This window comes from Lichenostomus cassidix, chromosome 17 (genome assembly GCF_008360975.1).
Source record: "Lichenostomus cassidix isolate B80296 chromosome 17, HeHo_3.0, whole genome shotgun sequence".
In the NCBI taxonomy this organism is placed as follows: Eukaryota; Metazoa; Chordata; class Aves; order Passeriformes; family Meliphagidae; genus Lichenostomus; species Lichenostomus cassidix.
In genome coordinates, this window is record NC_139497.1 from 4,567,632 (window position 1) to 4,583,961 (window position 16,330).

The 16,330-nt window shown below is 61.1% G+C and overlaps 1 protein-coding gene across 1 annotated transcript; it reads left to right on the forward strand.

Annotated features, from left to right (window-relative positions):
- The first annotated feature begins 758 nt into the window (after nucleotides 1–758).
- Nucleotides 759–16,311, forward strand: FIBCD1 (fibrinogen C domain containing 1). Its single transcript, XM_085076998.1, has 7 exons — nucleotides 759–897; nucleotides 5,769–6,245; nucleotides 7,081–7,240; nucleotides 7,956–8,092; nucleotides 12,838–12,934; nucleotides 13,218–13,397; nucleotides 13,638–16,311. The coding sequence occupies exons 1-7, from the start codon at nucleotides 826–828 to the stop codon at nucleotides 13,895–13,897; spliced, it is 1,383 nt and encodes a 460-aa protein (XP_084933124.1). The 5' UTR covers nucleotides 759–825; the 3' UTR covers nucleotides 13,898–16,311.
- Nucleotides 16,312–16,330: the final 19 nt, after the last annotated feature.

Sequence of the window (16,330 nt, forward strand, 5' to 3'; positions counted from 1 at the left end):
CAGGCCGGGAGGGACTCCTGGCACGCAGGGCCAGCACCACGGCTTTGGGCTGGGAACGCTGGGGTTTGGGCATCGCTGTGACCTGGAGGGGGTGGGAGCGGCTGCTGCCTCCCCCCGCCGGTGCTGGGCTTTGCTCAGAGCCTCCCGGCGCTTCGGCTACCCTTGGGCACAAAGGTTTGGGGGGGTGGCAATGCCAGTGCCGCCCCCCCGCCCAGCACCCTCCCCATCCCTGCCCACCGGTGGGACTGAGCCCCGCCAGCTCGGGGTGTTGCGCTGGAGGATGTAGGGGCGTATCTTTGCAGAGGGGGTGAGAGAGTTCCGGGGGCATCTCCCCATCTCCCCCCGGCCCCTGCAGCACCCCCGATCCCGCCGGTACCAGCCCCCGCCTCACCTGCTGCCGCTCCTCCAGCTGCGCTGCCACATCTGGGCAGCTGCGGCGCCCGGGGCTGGAGGGGGCGGTTCGGGTCCGGGTCCGGAATGATTGGGGCGGCCGGGGGGGTGCGGGCAGTGCTGGGGGGGGCGGGGAGATCCCCCGGGGCATCACCGGGCGGGGTGCCCGGAGCGGGGCCGGGGGAGCCCCGGGGGGGATCGGGGCGGGCGGGGAGGGAAGATCCACCCCCGTGTCCGTGCCCGTGTCCTCCCTCCCTCCTCTTCCTCCCTCCCTCCTCCTCCTCCTCCTCCTCCTCCGCCGCCGCCGCCGCCGCCCGTCCTCCGCCGCGGCCAGCCGGGCAGCGCGGGCGGGCCGGGGGCTGCGCCGCCGGGGAGGAGGTTTGGGGGGGTCTGGGGGGGTCCGGGCACTTACTTGGGCTGGAAGTTGGCTGCGCGATGGGGAACGAGCGTTGGAAAACCGTGGGAGGAGCCTCGCAACTTGAGGATGGGCAGCAGGAGAAATCACAGGTACGGGGCGGGGGGCGGCGGGGGCAGGGGGGGTCAGCCAGCCCGGGGGTCCCAGCGACCCCCCAGTGTCCCCAGCGAGCTTTCCTCCCGGTGCACCCCAGCGTGGTGAGCTGCCCTTGCCAGTCCCCCCGTGCTGAGCCCCGCGGGCTGCACCTCCCCACCGCCCCAAAATCGATGTGTTATTAACCTGCAGCCAGGGCTGTCCCCAGCCCCGGGGCTGCCGCGGCCGGGCAGCGGGCGATGCTCCGGGGCTGCCACACGCCCCTGCTGAACCGCCTCACTCTCTAAACTGCTTAAATAACCCTTCAAGAGGGATTTGGCATCTCAGCTCCGCTCTGCAGCCGGAGCCATCCCTCCCGCTTCGGGGGCTCCCGGCCGCCCGAGCCGCTCCTAACGTCCAGGAGCCCCGCTGGTTTTTTGGGGGGAGGCCGGCGTTGCGGCGGAGCCTGCGGTGACACGCGGGGGATCCGGCACGTGCCGGAGCCTGTTTGCACATCCCTCCGCACGTGTGGCAGCTCCGCCAGCCCGGCGTGGCCGGCCGCCAGCCAGCGAGCGGGGCCGAGCAGGGAGGGAGCTCCAGAAGCCCAGGATGGTTCGGCTTGGAAGGGATATTAAAGATTGTCTAGTTCCAACCCCCCTGCCATGGGCAGGGACACCTTCCACTAGAGCAGGTTGCCCAAATCCCCATCCAGCCTGGCCTTGGACACTTGCAGGGGTAGGCACAGGCATGGATGCACGCTGAGTGCAGGCAGGGTGGGAAGAAGGAGTGCGGAGTAGAGGCAAACGAGTCTGGGGAGAGCTGGAGGACAGCGAATCTCCAGCGAGCCTGTGAGTGAAGGGAAGGAGCCACGAGCTGGCAGTGCTGCCCTTGCTCGGCACCCAGGAGCTGGGCTAGGATGGAGGGAGCAGCCCTGAGACACGCTGGACCCCAGCTCCTCCACTTCCCTGTCCCTGACAGCCGCAGCAAGGAAAGAAAGGAGCTTCTGACTGACTTCTCCCTTCCGCACAGCCTTCCCGCTCGCTCCTCTCCCCCGTCAGCCCCTCCAGGCTGAACAGCTTCCGCTCCTCGCTGGAGAGGAGCTGCGCACCCCGGGAGACCCCTGACCCCCGAGAGGGAAACCAGCCTGCCCTCCCCTCCCGGGCAGAGCTGCCTCCCTGCGCGCAGAGATTCGAGCAGTGCCATCCGCTCGGAGCTGCCATCCCCCCGGCTCTGTGCCCCCCGTGGCCCCGAGGGTGAGGCGGGCAGGATGGATCCAGCCGTGCGGGGCTGGACAGCCCAGCTCGGAGCTGCTGCTGCTGCACGCTGGGTTGGTTGCAAAGGATGCACAGAGTTTGCCGTGCAGTCGGTGCTGCGATCGCAGCTCCCGTAAGCCCCGGCGGAATCCCATCCCAGCCCGCCGGCATGCTCACCCACAGAGCGGGCTCCGGTGCGCTCGCCGTCCTTCCCATCTCCTGTCCTCTTCCCGATCCGCAGAGTGCGGCGTGCCGTGGCAGCGGTGGCAGGCAGGCTCTGGGTGACGGAGGAGAGCAGGAAAACGGGAGCGGGACTCAGTTCACCTCCTCCGTGCCCGCGGGGAGCTGGCGGAGCGCAGCGCTGGGCTCCGGGAGGGCGCGGGGGGCGGCTGGGACACAGCCCCGGCACAGGGCGAGGGGACAGGGACTGCAGCCCCGCGCCAGGCGGAGCGGCAGGGCGGGATGGGCAGCGAGGGTGGAAAGCGACGGAGCAGGGGAGCCCAGCAAGGATGCAAAATGAGCTGCTCTAGCAGCTCTGGATGAGCGATAGATCGGGTGGGGGACTGACCCTTGCTGCCCTGGGGCGCCTTCAGGACTCTGGCAGGAAGGTGGGGTACCCGGACTGAAGTTTGCACCGCCAGCTGAGCCTGGGCAATGCAAACTGCTGTGTGCACTTGCCTCGGGAGCAGAACGCAGGTTGTGGCTCGTACCTGGCTGAGGGGACAGCCCAGGGGGAGAGCAGCCAGGGTCGCTGTCTGCCATCCCATAGAAGCACTTCCCTGGGGAGCTGGGAGGAGCAGGGATTTTGGCAGGAGCAAAGGGCACCTCCTCATCTTAGAGCATCTCCCAGGGCAGAGCTCAGCCTCTCCTGCCACCGCTCTCCATCCATGCTCTCCAGGGACCGGCCACCCCTGGGTGCCCTGGGGACAAGCAGGGTGCTGTCCTTCCCTTCCCACAGGCTGCACATGCTGGAGCTGCTCATCTCCATCCCCAGCACAGCCAATCTGGCAGGCTGAGGAGGCTGAGGGATGCTTTGAGGGGCCTGATGGGGTCCAGAGCTGGCCACAAAGAGTGGCTGGGTCACCAAGGACCTGTCTCCCATGGGCTACCAAGTGTAGATCCACTGCCTGTGCCAGCGCAGGGCATGGAGAGCCCAGCTCAGCTTTGCACTGAGGACACAACCATCCCTCAGATCCTGCCTGAGGCTCCCTCCCAGGCTCCAGAGCAGGTTTGCAAGTGAAGATCTGCTCATCCCAAGCACCACTCAGTCTCACAGCTTCTGCTCTCCTGAGGAAGGAGTGATTTGAAGACACTGGGACCTCCAGCCCAATGGATGTCCCCAGGGGGACATCAATAACCAAGGCAGGGAGATGTTCTGCAGCTGTCCAAAAGTCTTGTCAAGAATTCCAAGTGCTTGAGGCCATGGAACAGACAGCAGGAACCCTTGGGATCATGAGAGCTGTGGTCATGGTGAGGCAGGAGCATGTAGCAGGGGTATCCACAGGGTCCCATGCCAGCAGCTGGGCATGCTGTTGTGGTGTTGCTGTGCTGGAGGGGCTGGGGGGGACCCCCACCCCAGTTTGGAGCATTGCTGGTGCCACTGGCTGAGTTTCCCTCCTCTCCCCACTGCAGGTTGCCAGGTAACACAACCTGCCAGCAAAATGCCGTGGGACTCATGAAGCTGCCGCCACTCAGGATGTTGCAGTCACAAGCAGAGGGGATAATTTTGGAAAGGGATTGGCCCCCAAGTCTGGTGCTGGCAGGGGGGCAGTGATTCTGGGGCTTGAAGGCTGGAAAACATCTGGATACAGGTCCCAGTGTGGTGGTACACCCAGGAAGAGCTGCAAGATTTTGGTGTGTTCCAGCCCAGTTGGGATTTGTGTGGCTGTGGGAAGCAAAGCATCATCTGTTCATGGCTCTGCTCTGGGAGCCCTTTCTGCTCAGAGGGGTTCCTCAGCCACTGCAGCCCATCCATGTGCCCCTCGAGCTGGGGATGTAACACTGTGAAGAGCAGCAGCAGCAGGATAGGAGGGTGCAAAAAGTCCTGGAGATGAGGGTCCTGTCATAGCCAGGACAACCACAGGGACATGGTCCCTGCTCACCCTGTAGATCCCAAACCACCTGCCATTGGCCTTTGGTCAGCAGCCACCCCTCCTGTCACTTCTGTGCCTTGAGCCCAGCTTGAGCCCAGGTGCTGGGTGTTCACACAAGCATCTCAGTAACAGGCATCTCCCACTTCTGTCTGCCACCATCCTGCTGCTCCTGGGTGTCCCTTGTGCCCCCAAGCCAGGGCTCTGTGTCTACACACACCAGGCAAACTCCTCAACCCCCTGCTTGCCCAAAGCTCCCCTTATTGTCTTTGACATCTCCTTTTAACATGCGCCGAGGGGCTGAGCCTGGGGCTGTCTCCTCACAGAAGTCCCTGCAGGTGGCTTCCCACTCAGTCCAGTGCTGTTTGCATCTCCAGCCTTGCTCCATGGAGTGGGGGAGAATATCCTGGGGCTGGTGGGGCATCCATGGCCCCCCCAGGCAGCCCCACTGCAGCTGGGGTCACCTTAATGCAAATGGTTGCATGAGCGTGAATGAAATGAAGGATGCTTGAAGGAAGGTGTCACTCCAGATAGATGTGCACGGGAGGGGACAGGGCCTGGGAAATCTTTGCAGATGCAGCAATTTTCCCCTCGTTTCTGAGGAAAGTAGTCTTTGTCTCTCTGAATCTGCAGTTTGCTGCCAGCCCTGCAATTCCTTGTGACAGCCGTGGCCAGGGTCAGGGGAAAATCACAGCCTCTGTCCTGCAGGTGTAATGAGGAGGGGAGGTGGAGGGGACTGGGAGCTGATGGGATCGGGTGGCAGCTCACTCGCTCTGCGCTGACTGAGCTGGCACTTTGCAGGGAGAAAAGGCTCTTGGTGGGTCTGGAGCAGCTCCAGGGGCTGAGCCCAGGGGTCTGTGCAGCAGCAGAGCTGCCAGAGGGGCTGCGGGGGCTGAGACCTTTCCCACAGCAACTCCCCCTTGCCGGGAGGCTCTGGGACCGATCCAAAGGGTTTGGGAGCAGCTCTGCCCCCCTCCAGCAGGAAATGAAGTGACAAGGGGGACAGAGATACGTGGCCTGCCATAGCTGGGAGTTGCCCCATGCACAGCAGGTCCCTCAGGGCAATGTGATCCCAGCAAAGACCCACAGCATCCCCTTGTTTTTCTCCCTGCAGTCCCTGCTGTGAGGGACGTGAGGTGTTTTCCCTCTTCCTCCCCATATTTGTACCCAGGGCAGCAGGGAGCCCCACATGCATCTCCTGGGGATCCAGGGCTGCTCCAGCCGTGGATCACCATGGTAAATAAAACATGCCAGTGGGAGCTGGCGGCTGCCGTGCCTTCGCTCTCGTTATTATTTCATACCCCACTCCCAGGTGGGTTTAGCTGCTCTGCTCACTCGCTGTTTGCCTGTGGTCTCCACAATCCTGGCAGAGCCCCAGGGCTCCCTGGGGTCCCCATCCCACCTCCTCTGCCACCACCCACCCCATGGCCAAGGTCACTGCCAGACCCCCCAAAGCCTGTGAGGGTTTGAGCATACCTGTGGGAAGAAGGGGAGCAGGATGGGTCCATCCAGATGGTGCCAATGGTGTCTGTGTCTCTCTGCTGACAGAGGATGAGCTGTGGGTACATCCTGTGCACTGTGCTGCTCTCGGTGGCCGTGCTCCTGGCGGTGACAGTCACGGGGGCCATCCTCTTCATGAACCACTACCACACGCCTGTCACCGAGTCACCCCCGGTCATCAGCACCAACCCCGAGGAAGCCAACGCCCTGGTGACCATCGAGAAGGCCGACAGCTCCCGCATCAACATCTTCATCGACCCCAACTGCCCCAGCGCTGCCGGCACCCTGGGCCGCATGGAGGGGCTGCAGACCTCCCTGCTGCGCGCCGTCACCGACCACGACGCCGAGGCCAAGGCCACCAAGAGCCAGCAGAAGGCCCTGCTGGTCACGGTGGCGGACGAGGTGGCCAAGCTGCTGACCCACGCCGTGCAGCTGCGAGCCGACTGCGATGGGCTCAAGAAGGGGCACAGCGCCATGGGGCAGGAGCTCAGCGCCCTGCAGGGAGAGCAGGGCAGGCTCATCCAGGTGAGTGCCACGTGGGGCTCCTTGGGGACAAACACCCAGTCCCAGTGTCCTTGGGGACATGGCTGCTTGCCCACAGTATCCAGGGGAGATCTCCAGAAGGTGCTGAGGTTGAAGGCAGGTGCTTGGGAATTGAAAGCTGGGAAGTGTCTCCCTGTCAAACCACTCTGCCAGCTCTGGGTCCAGTTTGGGGGCTCCAGTCAGAGCTAATTACAACATAGAACCTTCTCAAGGGAATTCACGCAGCAGTCAGCTCCCATTATTTACACTTCCCAAAATTTCCCAGCCAATGAGCTGTGTTAAAATGCTTACCTGAGAATGCCAGGGCTCTGCCAGGTGTTGTAGCATGATCCAGGGCATGGCTGGATGTCCCCTCCTGGTGCTCAGCTCCCTCCATCCAGACCTGCTTGTTTCCTGCTGCTTCACTTCGCTGCCCATCCTGCTGCTCTGCCACGGCCACCCCGTGTCACTGTCCCAGCCTGGGTCACCTCAGGGAATGATGAAGAGCTGGCGGCTGCCTCAGGACACGGCTATTCCTGCCGCCTCCGTCATGCTGTCCTCTGCCCAGAGATGCTCTTTATCCCATGGGGTGGCAGCACCAATGCACTCAGGTTTGAGGATTTCTCCTCCCTGCTGGCAATAGGTGCTATCTGGACCCTGACCCCTGCCAAAAAGCAAGAGAGATGTTTTATGGGATCTGCTGTGGATTGATGTCCCCACCAGGCCATCCCCTGGCATTGCTGAGCAGGCAGAGTGGTCAAGGGGCTGGGATGTGAAAGGGATTTAATAATTTAACCACAATTCTGTGTCACAACCACAATGTGTCCCCTGCCCACAGCTGCTCTCGGAGAGCCAGACCAACATGGCCAGGCTGGTGAGCTCTGTCAGTGATGTCCTGGACACGCTGCAGAAGGAGCGTGGTGGGGCCAGACCCCGGCTCAAGGCTGACCTGCAGCGAGCACCAGCCAGGGGAGCTCGGCCCCGGGGCTGCTCCAACGGTGAGCCTGCATCCCTGACAGCCCCTGGGGAGAGAGATGAGCATGGGGTTGTTCATGGGAGAGGGGAAAACACTCAGGATGGGGCAAACCATCCTGGAGAAGGGATATAATACAGTGCAGGGGGTGGCAAGGAGGTGGAGGAGGAGGGAGATGGGAAAGTGTGTCCTGGAAGGGGGTTTTCTCACCCAGCTGTCCACAAAACAGTGCAAAAGGCACTTGACACCCCTGCAGACCCACCTGCTGCCCACACTGCATAGCAGGGGCACAGGAGCCACCATTCACTTCCATTGGGTGTGGAGGGTGGCCCTGCATGGGCTTGGAATCAGCAGTCAAATTCCTCAGCATTTGGTGGAAATGCAGCTGAGTAAGACTGTCCTGGAGCTGGGGGCACTGCCCACACTCTGCCTGCAGCCCTCTCTGGGCATCAGCTCTCCCTCATCCCCTTTTGGGTCCCAGCCTGCCCTTGCCATCACTCAGGGACATGGGGTCACTCCCTACCAGCTGCTGGGGTCCCCATGGTGGCTGTGTCCTCCCGGGCACTGCTCGCCCTGAGCATCAGAGGGGAAAGGAGGGAAAGAGCAAAGCAGCACCAAGAAACTGCCAACCAGAGCTGCAAGCAAGGCTGGCAGCCTGGAAGCAATGGCAAGGCATTAAATTAGATCATTAATTAACCAGCTTTCCCCTCATCCCACCCCATCCCAATGCCACCCTGCAGGCTCCCGGCCCCGAGACTGCTTTGACATCTATGCGAGTGGACAGCAAGAGGATGGGATTTACTCCATCTTCCCCACACACTATCCTGATGGCTTTCAGGTCTACTGTGACATGACGACGGACGGGGGAGGCTGGACGGTGAGCTGCCACCATGCTGGGGACACTGGGAGATGCCACTGCTGGCCACGGGCTGGCCCTGCGCCGGGGTGCTGGGGGTGGCAGATGTCACTTTTGACACTTGGATGTGTCACCAGAATGGGCAATAAATGTCAAGGGGGCCTGGCTGTGCAGGCAGAGGTTCCCAGTGGTGCCAGGCAGAGCCCTGAGCTGGAGTCCAGCGCCCTGCCCTGGGCTGGGGGGCTTGGCCCGAGCTGGAAGGTGGTCTCAGGCAGGCAGTTGGATGCCACCGCTGGGATTTGTCCTTCCCAGAGGGGCTGGGGCACAGTGTGGCTGTGGCTGTGCCATAGGGCACGTGGCTGTGCTCTGCCCCATCCCCATGGACCCAGTGAGCTGGTGCTGGGGCTCAGGGCACACCCCAAACCCGGCACGTTTGCCCTCATTTACAGCTGGGGTGCCCGGGGCACCTCGGATGCTGCTCTGATTCACTCCCTGTCCAATCCACTTTGCCAGGGCGGCGGCGATGGCCCTGTGATCACAGCAGTGGGGGCAGGGAGCAGGGGGATGGGGGCACACGGCACTGGCAGCCCCAAGCCTGGAGCCCCCCACTGCCCCAGGGACCACTGGGGTGCCAGCAGCCCCTCCCTGCCCTGGAGAGCATCACTTGGGGTGCTAGCAGGACAGAGAGGGGGTCCCAGGAGGTGGTGGGACCTCACCAGGAGGGTGGGCAGGCAGCCTCAGCCCTGAGGACACGCTGGGTGAGCCGAGCTGGCCAGCACCCCTCCAGCTGGGCGCTCTAGGAAACAAATCCCCAAGATCTGATTCCCCTAAGCAGCTTTGAGCAGGGCCAGGAGGGAGCTTAGCCCCCCTGCCCTCAGGGACTGATGAGCCTTCGACCTCCAGGAGCCCACCCAGGCAGGGGGAAGCTGTGGTGTCTGGGCTGGGACAGCAGCTCCAGTGGGGAAACTGAGGCACAGCACAGCCCTGGGACCTCATCTCTGGGGGCTCACAGAGGGAAAAGGGGGAACCCTCCTGGCTCCTCGGGGTGCAGAGGGTCCTTGCAAACCCCGTGCACAGTCTGCACAGCCTCCACCAGCCCCAGCCATGCCTGAAGAGCAGCCCAAGGTGATTAGCGAGACACTCAGAGGCTTATTTAAAGCTGCTGCAGGCGGGAGGGCTGGGCTGGGCTGGGCAGGGGGCACAGCGAATGATTCCAAGTCCAGCAGCACCATGGGGTCTGCCCTGCCTCCATGGGGCCAGCAGCCAAACCGGGTGCTGAATCCCAGTGTTCCTAAGACAGACAATCCCGAGCAGGGTCTAGGCTGCCCAGCCCAGGCTCCTGTTGGTTGGGACTGCTCGGCAGCAGAGGGTTCCAAACCTACCTGGGTGCAGGGATTGTCTCAGCCATCCCCAGGGGCTGCCAGTGCGGGGGCACTGGCTGATCCAGGCTCCAGGTAAGCCATGGCACGGCTGGGTGCCGTGGTGCAGAGCCTGGGAAATTTTTCTCTTCCCTTCCCTCCCCTCCCCTCCTCTCCCCTCCTCCTCCTCCTCTCTGGAGCGATTACTCCTGACATTTGGGCTTATTTGCATGTGGGTGGGTGGGTGGAAGCGATGGCAGCAGCTGAATCAATTTTGACTCGGGAGCTTGGGAGCTGCTGAGCTAAGCTTTAGCCTGCCTGGACAGCTCAGAGGCCACGGCGAGCAGGGCAGGAGGAAGAGCTGCAGCACCTCAGCATCCCCTCGGCACGATCTGCAGAGGCAGGGGCCTGGCTGCTCCCTGTCCCCATCCTGGGGAAGGCTGAGCAGGGCACAGCTGATTTGCTCCCCTCGGGATGTGGATCCAGGTCTGTGCCCACCGGTGCTGATGGCAGCATCCAAAACCTGTGCCCAGCTCTGGCTGGGACTGCAGTGACTGTCCCTGTGACTGCCCAGCCCAGGTCACCCCTTGTCACTCACCTCTGTTATTACTTTGTTGAAGTAATAACGGGATGATGGAGGTTGGAGGAGGCTCAGCATCCCAGGAGGCCTCAAAAAGTTGCCTTTTCATGTATTGGTGTCTTCAGAATGTCTTTGCAAATGGCCCATGCTCCTCCCAGTGCCCCTGAGCCTCCCTTGCTGCTCATCTGGGACAAAGTCCCCCTGGATCAGCATCTGGGTTCCATCAGCAATGGTGCTCTTGGCATCATTTGCCATGGACTGTGTGCATTGGAAAATGGTGGGAAAGCCAAAGGATGCAGAAGAAAAGGCTGTGCCAGCAGGATGAGGGCTGTGGTAGTGTTCAGTGACAGCTTCCAGCCTCATGGGCACCTGCCATGCTGGGACACTGGTGGGGACAGCTTCACCAGCCTGGTCACCCCCCTGGAGGGGTCCCAGAGCAGGATGGGGGCTGAGCAGACACAGTGCATTGACACTGGACAGGGGTAAATAAAATGCAGGGGGTGAGAGGAGCCTGGAGAAACACGTGCTGTTTCCAGAGGATGTGATTTATGCCTCATCACAAACAACAATGAGAAAATTCTGCTGGTGGGGCCAGGCAGGAGCAGCTGCTGGCATGGGCAGTGTGCTGGCTCTGGTGCTCACAGGCTGTCCCGTGGGACTGGCACTTCCTGGAGATTGGCTCTGCAATGCTCAGAGTTTTCTCCCTGGCTGAGCCCAAAGATGGTCTCCCTGCTGTGACAGGGCTCAGAGGGCACCTTGGGGACAGGGCTGTGGGGTCTGTGCCAAAACTGCACCAGGAGCCTGAGCACTGTGGTGGTGGAGAAGTGATGGCTGAGCACATCCGCAGACTGGGGCTGTGCTGGGGTCTCAAGCCCACTGGGAGTTTATGGAGCTGAGGGAGAGGAAGCTGCCAATGCCATGGCTGGCACAGGTTGGAGCTCCTGCTTTCCTCTGCTTTTAACCCATTTTTCTGGGTTGGTGCCTTCACAGGAGTCTGTCCCCATCCCACAGCTGGGGGAGGCAGAGGGTGAGGGAGATAAATATTTCAGCCTTGCCTTTAAAGAATGGAAGGAAATCCTTTTTGCTTAAGAGGGGGTGATGCATATTTGATGAGGAGGAAAAGAGCAGCGAGGCAGGGCTGGGAGCACAATGAGCCTGCTGGTCACCCAGCATTCCCAGCATCCCAGCGAGGAGGAGGCTCCCACATCCCTCCCTGCACATGGTGGGTGCACAAACGAGGCACGAGAGAGGATGAGGAAGGAGCAGGAGACTTGTTAGGGCACAGCACTCATCAGGTTTTGAGCAACCAACATGGTTTCAAGTCCCCCTGGGGCTGAGCCTGGTGGGCAGTGGGGCACCCAGGGCTCCTCCAGGGTGATTTGTGAGCTGTGCCAAGGCTCAGCCAACAGAGCCCTGTCCCACATGCTTCCCTGGGCACCACTCAGGCAATTGGCCTATTTACAACCGTGGGTCAAAGCCGATTAAGAGGAAGCACTGGTGCTGCATCCAGCGCCTTCCCCATGCGGCAGCACCAGAGCCAACACTGGTCAGGGAAAATCAGCTTCAGGCCCTGCCCAGCCACACCATCCCCCTTCCCCAGCAAGCCTGAAGAAAGCCCCTTTAAACGGGCTTAACCACAGCTTCTCAAGTGCTCAACGCAGGGATAAAAATTAAGGCTCTAATTCTAGAAGGTAAGTACAGCAGGATCAGAGCTGTGCCGTGCTGAGGAGTGTGCTGGAGCCTCAGCCAGCACACACAGCCCCAAAAATGCCCGTCAGGGGAAGGGTGAACCAGTGAGAGGTTCATGAGGTGGTTCTGCTCCACGTGCCAGGATGAAACCCTGCATGTGCAGGAGGGCAGGAGCAGCCAGAGGGAGCAAAGCATGGTGGCTTCGTAGCCAAATTCAGGGCTCATCAGCATTTCCCAGTCCTGGGATGCTGGAGGTTTGGCTTGGCAGCACAGCCCAGATATAAAAATGGGGTCCTCCAGCCCCTGGGCTGCCAGAGCATGGGATGGCTCTGCCTAAATCACCGAGTGGCCCAGCTGTCCCCACCACAGTCAGGGGAGCACAGAGCTCGCTGGGAGTGGGGCAGGCTGGCTCAGCCAACTTTAATGCAATTAATCCAGGGCTGGAGGCTTAATTAAGTTCAAATGGTCGGGCATGAAGCAGCATTTTCTGGATCGCTGTCAATAAATCAAATCCAAAACGATGGATAAAAGGGGATGAAACACACAGGGCTGAACACGCCGATGAGCAGATGGGAGAGGAAAAGGGAAAGGCTCCGAGCAGAAAAGCTGCACTGAGCCCTGGGATCTGGCTGGGATCTGGGGGCTCTGCAGGGGTCGGGGCAGTCAGTGCCCTGTAGCTAATTTCTCTGGGAGGCTAACGAGGCTGTCACAGGGATGGTGCCTGACGATGGGCTGCCTGGCCAGGAAAGCAAGGAGATCCAGGAGGGGAAATCAGCTGCTGGGTTTTACACAGTTCTGAGCACCCACTGTTGGCAGGTGCAGGGTGTCCACCACTCCAGGGGCCCCTAATGCCTTCCCAAGGAGCTGCAGGTTTCCCGAGCTCTGCTCCAATTTCCACATGGAGGATCCTGTGAAGGGTTTTATCTGAATCGACTCATCCACCCCTGGGAGCTGCCAGGCTATGATCTCTCATCTCCCCGGGGACTTCTCCCCAGCATCCCTGTGTAATCACTGAGCTGACAGGGCTTAATTTGTGCCTGTGTCTGATTAGGCAGGGTCAGGGAGGGGTGGGCAGCACGGTGAGGAGCAGAGGGGCTGCCTGGGTCGCCCCACAACTGATATCCTGTGTGTTTCCCCAGGTGTTTCAGCGGCGGGAGGATGGCTCTGTCAACTTTTTCCGTGGCTGGGAAGCATACCGGGACGGCTTTGGGAAGCTGACGGGAGAGCACTGGTTAGGTGTGTGGGGCTGGCAGTGCTCATTCCTGGTAAAGCCTGGGGTCCCCTGGGGAGGTCTGGGGTTCTCTCTGCAATGGAGGGGACAGTGAGACCCACCCATGTCCGGGGAGTGATGGGGTGGCTGCACAGGGCAGGGAAGAGATGAGGCTGTTTGCCTTGTGTCCTTGGCTGTGCAGCCAGAGTGAGGGATGGAGAGTGGGAACTGCTCCCTGTCCCACCCTGCCCCCCTCTCCAGGCCTCCCCATCCCACAGAGTCCCCACACTCACCCCTTTCCCCCTGCAGGGCTGAAGAGGATCCACCTGCTGACGGTGCAGGGCAGCTACGAGCTCCGCATCGACCTGGAGGACTTTGACAACGGCACTGCCTTCGCCCACTACGGCAGCTTCGGCGTGGGGCTCTTCTCCGTGGACCCCGAGGAGGATGGGTACCCCATCACCATCGCTGACTACTCAGGGACAGCAGGTAGGGTGTGAGGACAGGGGCAGGGGGAGCCCACAGCCACCAAACCCCCTGGCTGGGGTGTTCCAGTGCCCTCTGGCAGCAGCACCAGCTGCATCCCTGCGGCTTCAGGGAGCTGGAGGCAGGAGTGGGGATGCAGTTGGGCATCTGCTGGAGGAATCCCGTCATAGGAGCTCCACAGGGTGCCCAGGGGAGCCCCACAGGGCAGGAAGGGCCCATCAGGACTCCCTTCCCCTGGGACAGGTGACTCCTTCCTGAAGCACAACGGGATGAAGTTCACCACCAAGGACCTGGACAACGACCACTCGGAGAACAACTGCGCCGCGTTCTACCACGGCGCCTGGTGGTACCGAAACTGCCACACCTCCAACCTCAACGGGCAGTACCTCAAGGGCCACCACAGCTCCTATGCTGATGGCATCGAGTGGTCCTCCTGGACCGGCTGGCAGTATTCCCTCAAGTTCACCGAGATGAAGATCCGGCCCATCCGGGAGGAGAATTAGCTGATGGCATGAGCTCCCCCCGCACCGTGCCCTGTCCCCTGCCCTTCCCCACCACCCTGCAGACCCATTCCCCCAGTTGTCATCCTCCCCATCCTCTCTGAGGGCTTGCCCGTCTCTGAGGGGCCCCTGGGGAGCACCTGGTGCCAGTAAGGGTGACTTCAGCTCCTGGGCACCCACAGACATTGCCAGACCTTTGCTTCCCACTGCCGTGGCTCCCCTGCAGCCTGAAGGGGTGTCCTGGCCAGAGTGTGACCCGTGGCCTGTGCTCATGGCTGGGGCAGAGAGGGCAGCAGGATGCAGGGATTTGGGCAGAGGTGCCCAGCAGGGACCAAGAAGGAAGAGAAGGGGCTGCCTGGAGGGAAGGAGGGAGAGTGGGAGGGATTCAGCAGCCCAGGCAGGCTAAACACCTCTGGTCACCTCTGCTCTGGGCACTGACACTGACAGTGGCCTTGCCAAGCTGGCAAGGGACTGGGGGCACTTGCCAGGGGGAACCCCAGGTCCCCAAACCCCCAGGACTGGGATGAGGCTGCTGCTCCACAGCTCCAGCTCTCCCCATGGTGCTACTGGTGAGGGGGAGGGCTCAGCTGGGTCAGCCTGACCGTGCCAGCAATTCCTTCTCTGGACTGCAGAACACTCTCCTCTGCCCCTGCAAGAGCAACACAGCTGGGGAGGGACAACTACCAGCTCCTTAGTCCCTGTTGTCCCTGTTCTGACTGCTGGAGCCTCCCAGCAGGTCAGCACAACCCCGAGTGAGCCAGCACAGTGCTGCAAGGACGCACACCCAGAGCCGAGCACGACGTGAAGCTGTTTTGGCAGCGCTGGGGAAACAGGAAGCACAACAAGGCAGAGGAGGAGGCGAGGAAGGCTCACAACACAGCTCTGCCTGCAGCTCACAGCTCCTCCCTCCCAACCAGACCCACTCGGATTCACGTCGGGCTTTCACCTCCCAAAAGCTGTGACCTTTCCCCAGACCCTTGGGGCAGCACAGCCACATTTCCCCATGAGATCTCTCTGCTCATTGCCAGCCTGGGCACCCACGGTCATTCTCACCCCGGCTGAGCCGCGGCGCTGGCTCGGCACCTGCAGATATCCAAAGCCTTTCATTTCCTCAAATCCCGTTAAGGTTTTGCAAAAAAAGAAGCCCCGAGTGGGGCTTAGCATCTGCAGGGCCCTGATAACCGGCTGGCCCAAGAGGAGCTGCCATGGGGTGTGGGGCTGATGTCTCCTGCTGGCTCCCTGGAAGGACTCAAATGGGAGATTTTGTCCAAACAAAAAATGAGAAGCAAATGTGAGCAGACTCTGAGCAGGGAGGGGAGGGGACAGACGGAACCCTGCCACACTTTACATCGTTTTCTGCCTGTGCTACAGCAGAGCCCTGGCCCCAAGAAACACCATCGGACAGAGAGATGGACTGAGGAGGGGAGGAAAACTCCCTTTGTCCCCATTTCCAGGGGGCTTAAAGCACAGGGAGATCAAAGGCTCAGCTTCCCAACTGCGCCAGGTTTGTACTTCCCTCTGTGATTCTTCTCTTTTTTAAGCCTTCCCCACCCTGGATCTTGTGCTGGACAAGCTTTCTCACCTCCTGGGTGAGTCCCTGTCTGTCTGCCCTGACAGGGAAACAGGGACAAATGATGCATTGGGATCACCACAGCTTTTTACTCTGCCAGAGAGATTCTTCAGAGCCCTCAGGTGAGGATAAGCTCTGAGTGAAGCCACCAGCTCTACCCACTCCATCCATGCCCAGAGCAGCAGTTCAGGCCAGCTTTCTGGAACAATGGAACTCGGCAGTGGCATTTCTCAGCACAACAGCAGGAGCCCTGACAGCTTTTGAGGAGCTTCCTGTGCTCCACTGGACCTCTCTGGAAAAGGTCCTGCCTGCACCCATCTTCACTTTTCGATCAGTTATTTTGGTGGATGAGCTGTAGCTGGGGTTTGTGATGCTTTGGGCAGGAATGCACACAGAGCCATGTGCTGGGTGGGAAGGCTCATCCCCTCCCCAGACCCCTCCACTGGTGCTCTGCCACACTGGGGAGGGAATGTTGTACGTTGGTTTGTCGGTAGCACACCCTTGTGTAACTGCCTGTGTCACCCAGGACCCCCAAAGACTTTGTTTTGATTTGCACGAGAGGTATTCAATCCATGCCAAGACGCAGGATTTCCCAGGATTATTCCCAAGAGCTCACGCATCGCTCCATGGCCCCAGATTAGGTTAAACCCATCTGTGGTGACACCTCCCTGCCAAGAGGTGGGCAGGGGTGACCGGGGGTCTGGGATGTGGCCATGAACCTTCCCAGAGAAGCCCTGGGCCAGGCCGTGGTGTGTAGCAGTGCTGTGAAGTCTAGGTCGTGTGTGAGTGTGTCCAACGCTGTACATGTGGACTTTCTAAACTCCTGAATAAAAGGATCTCATCGTTACCCACTGTGTGACAGCCGT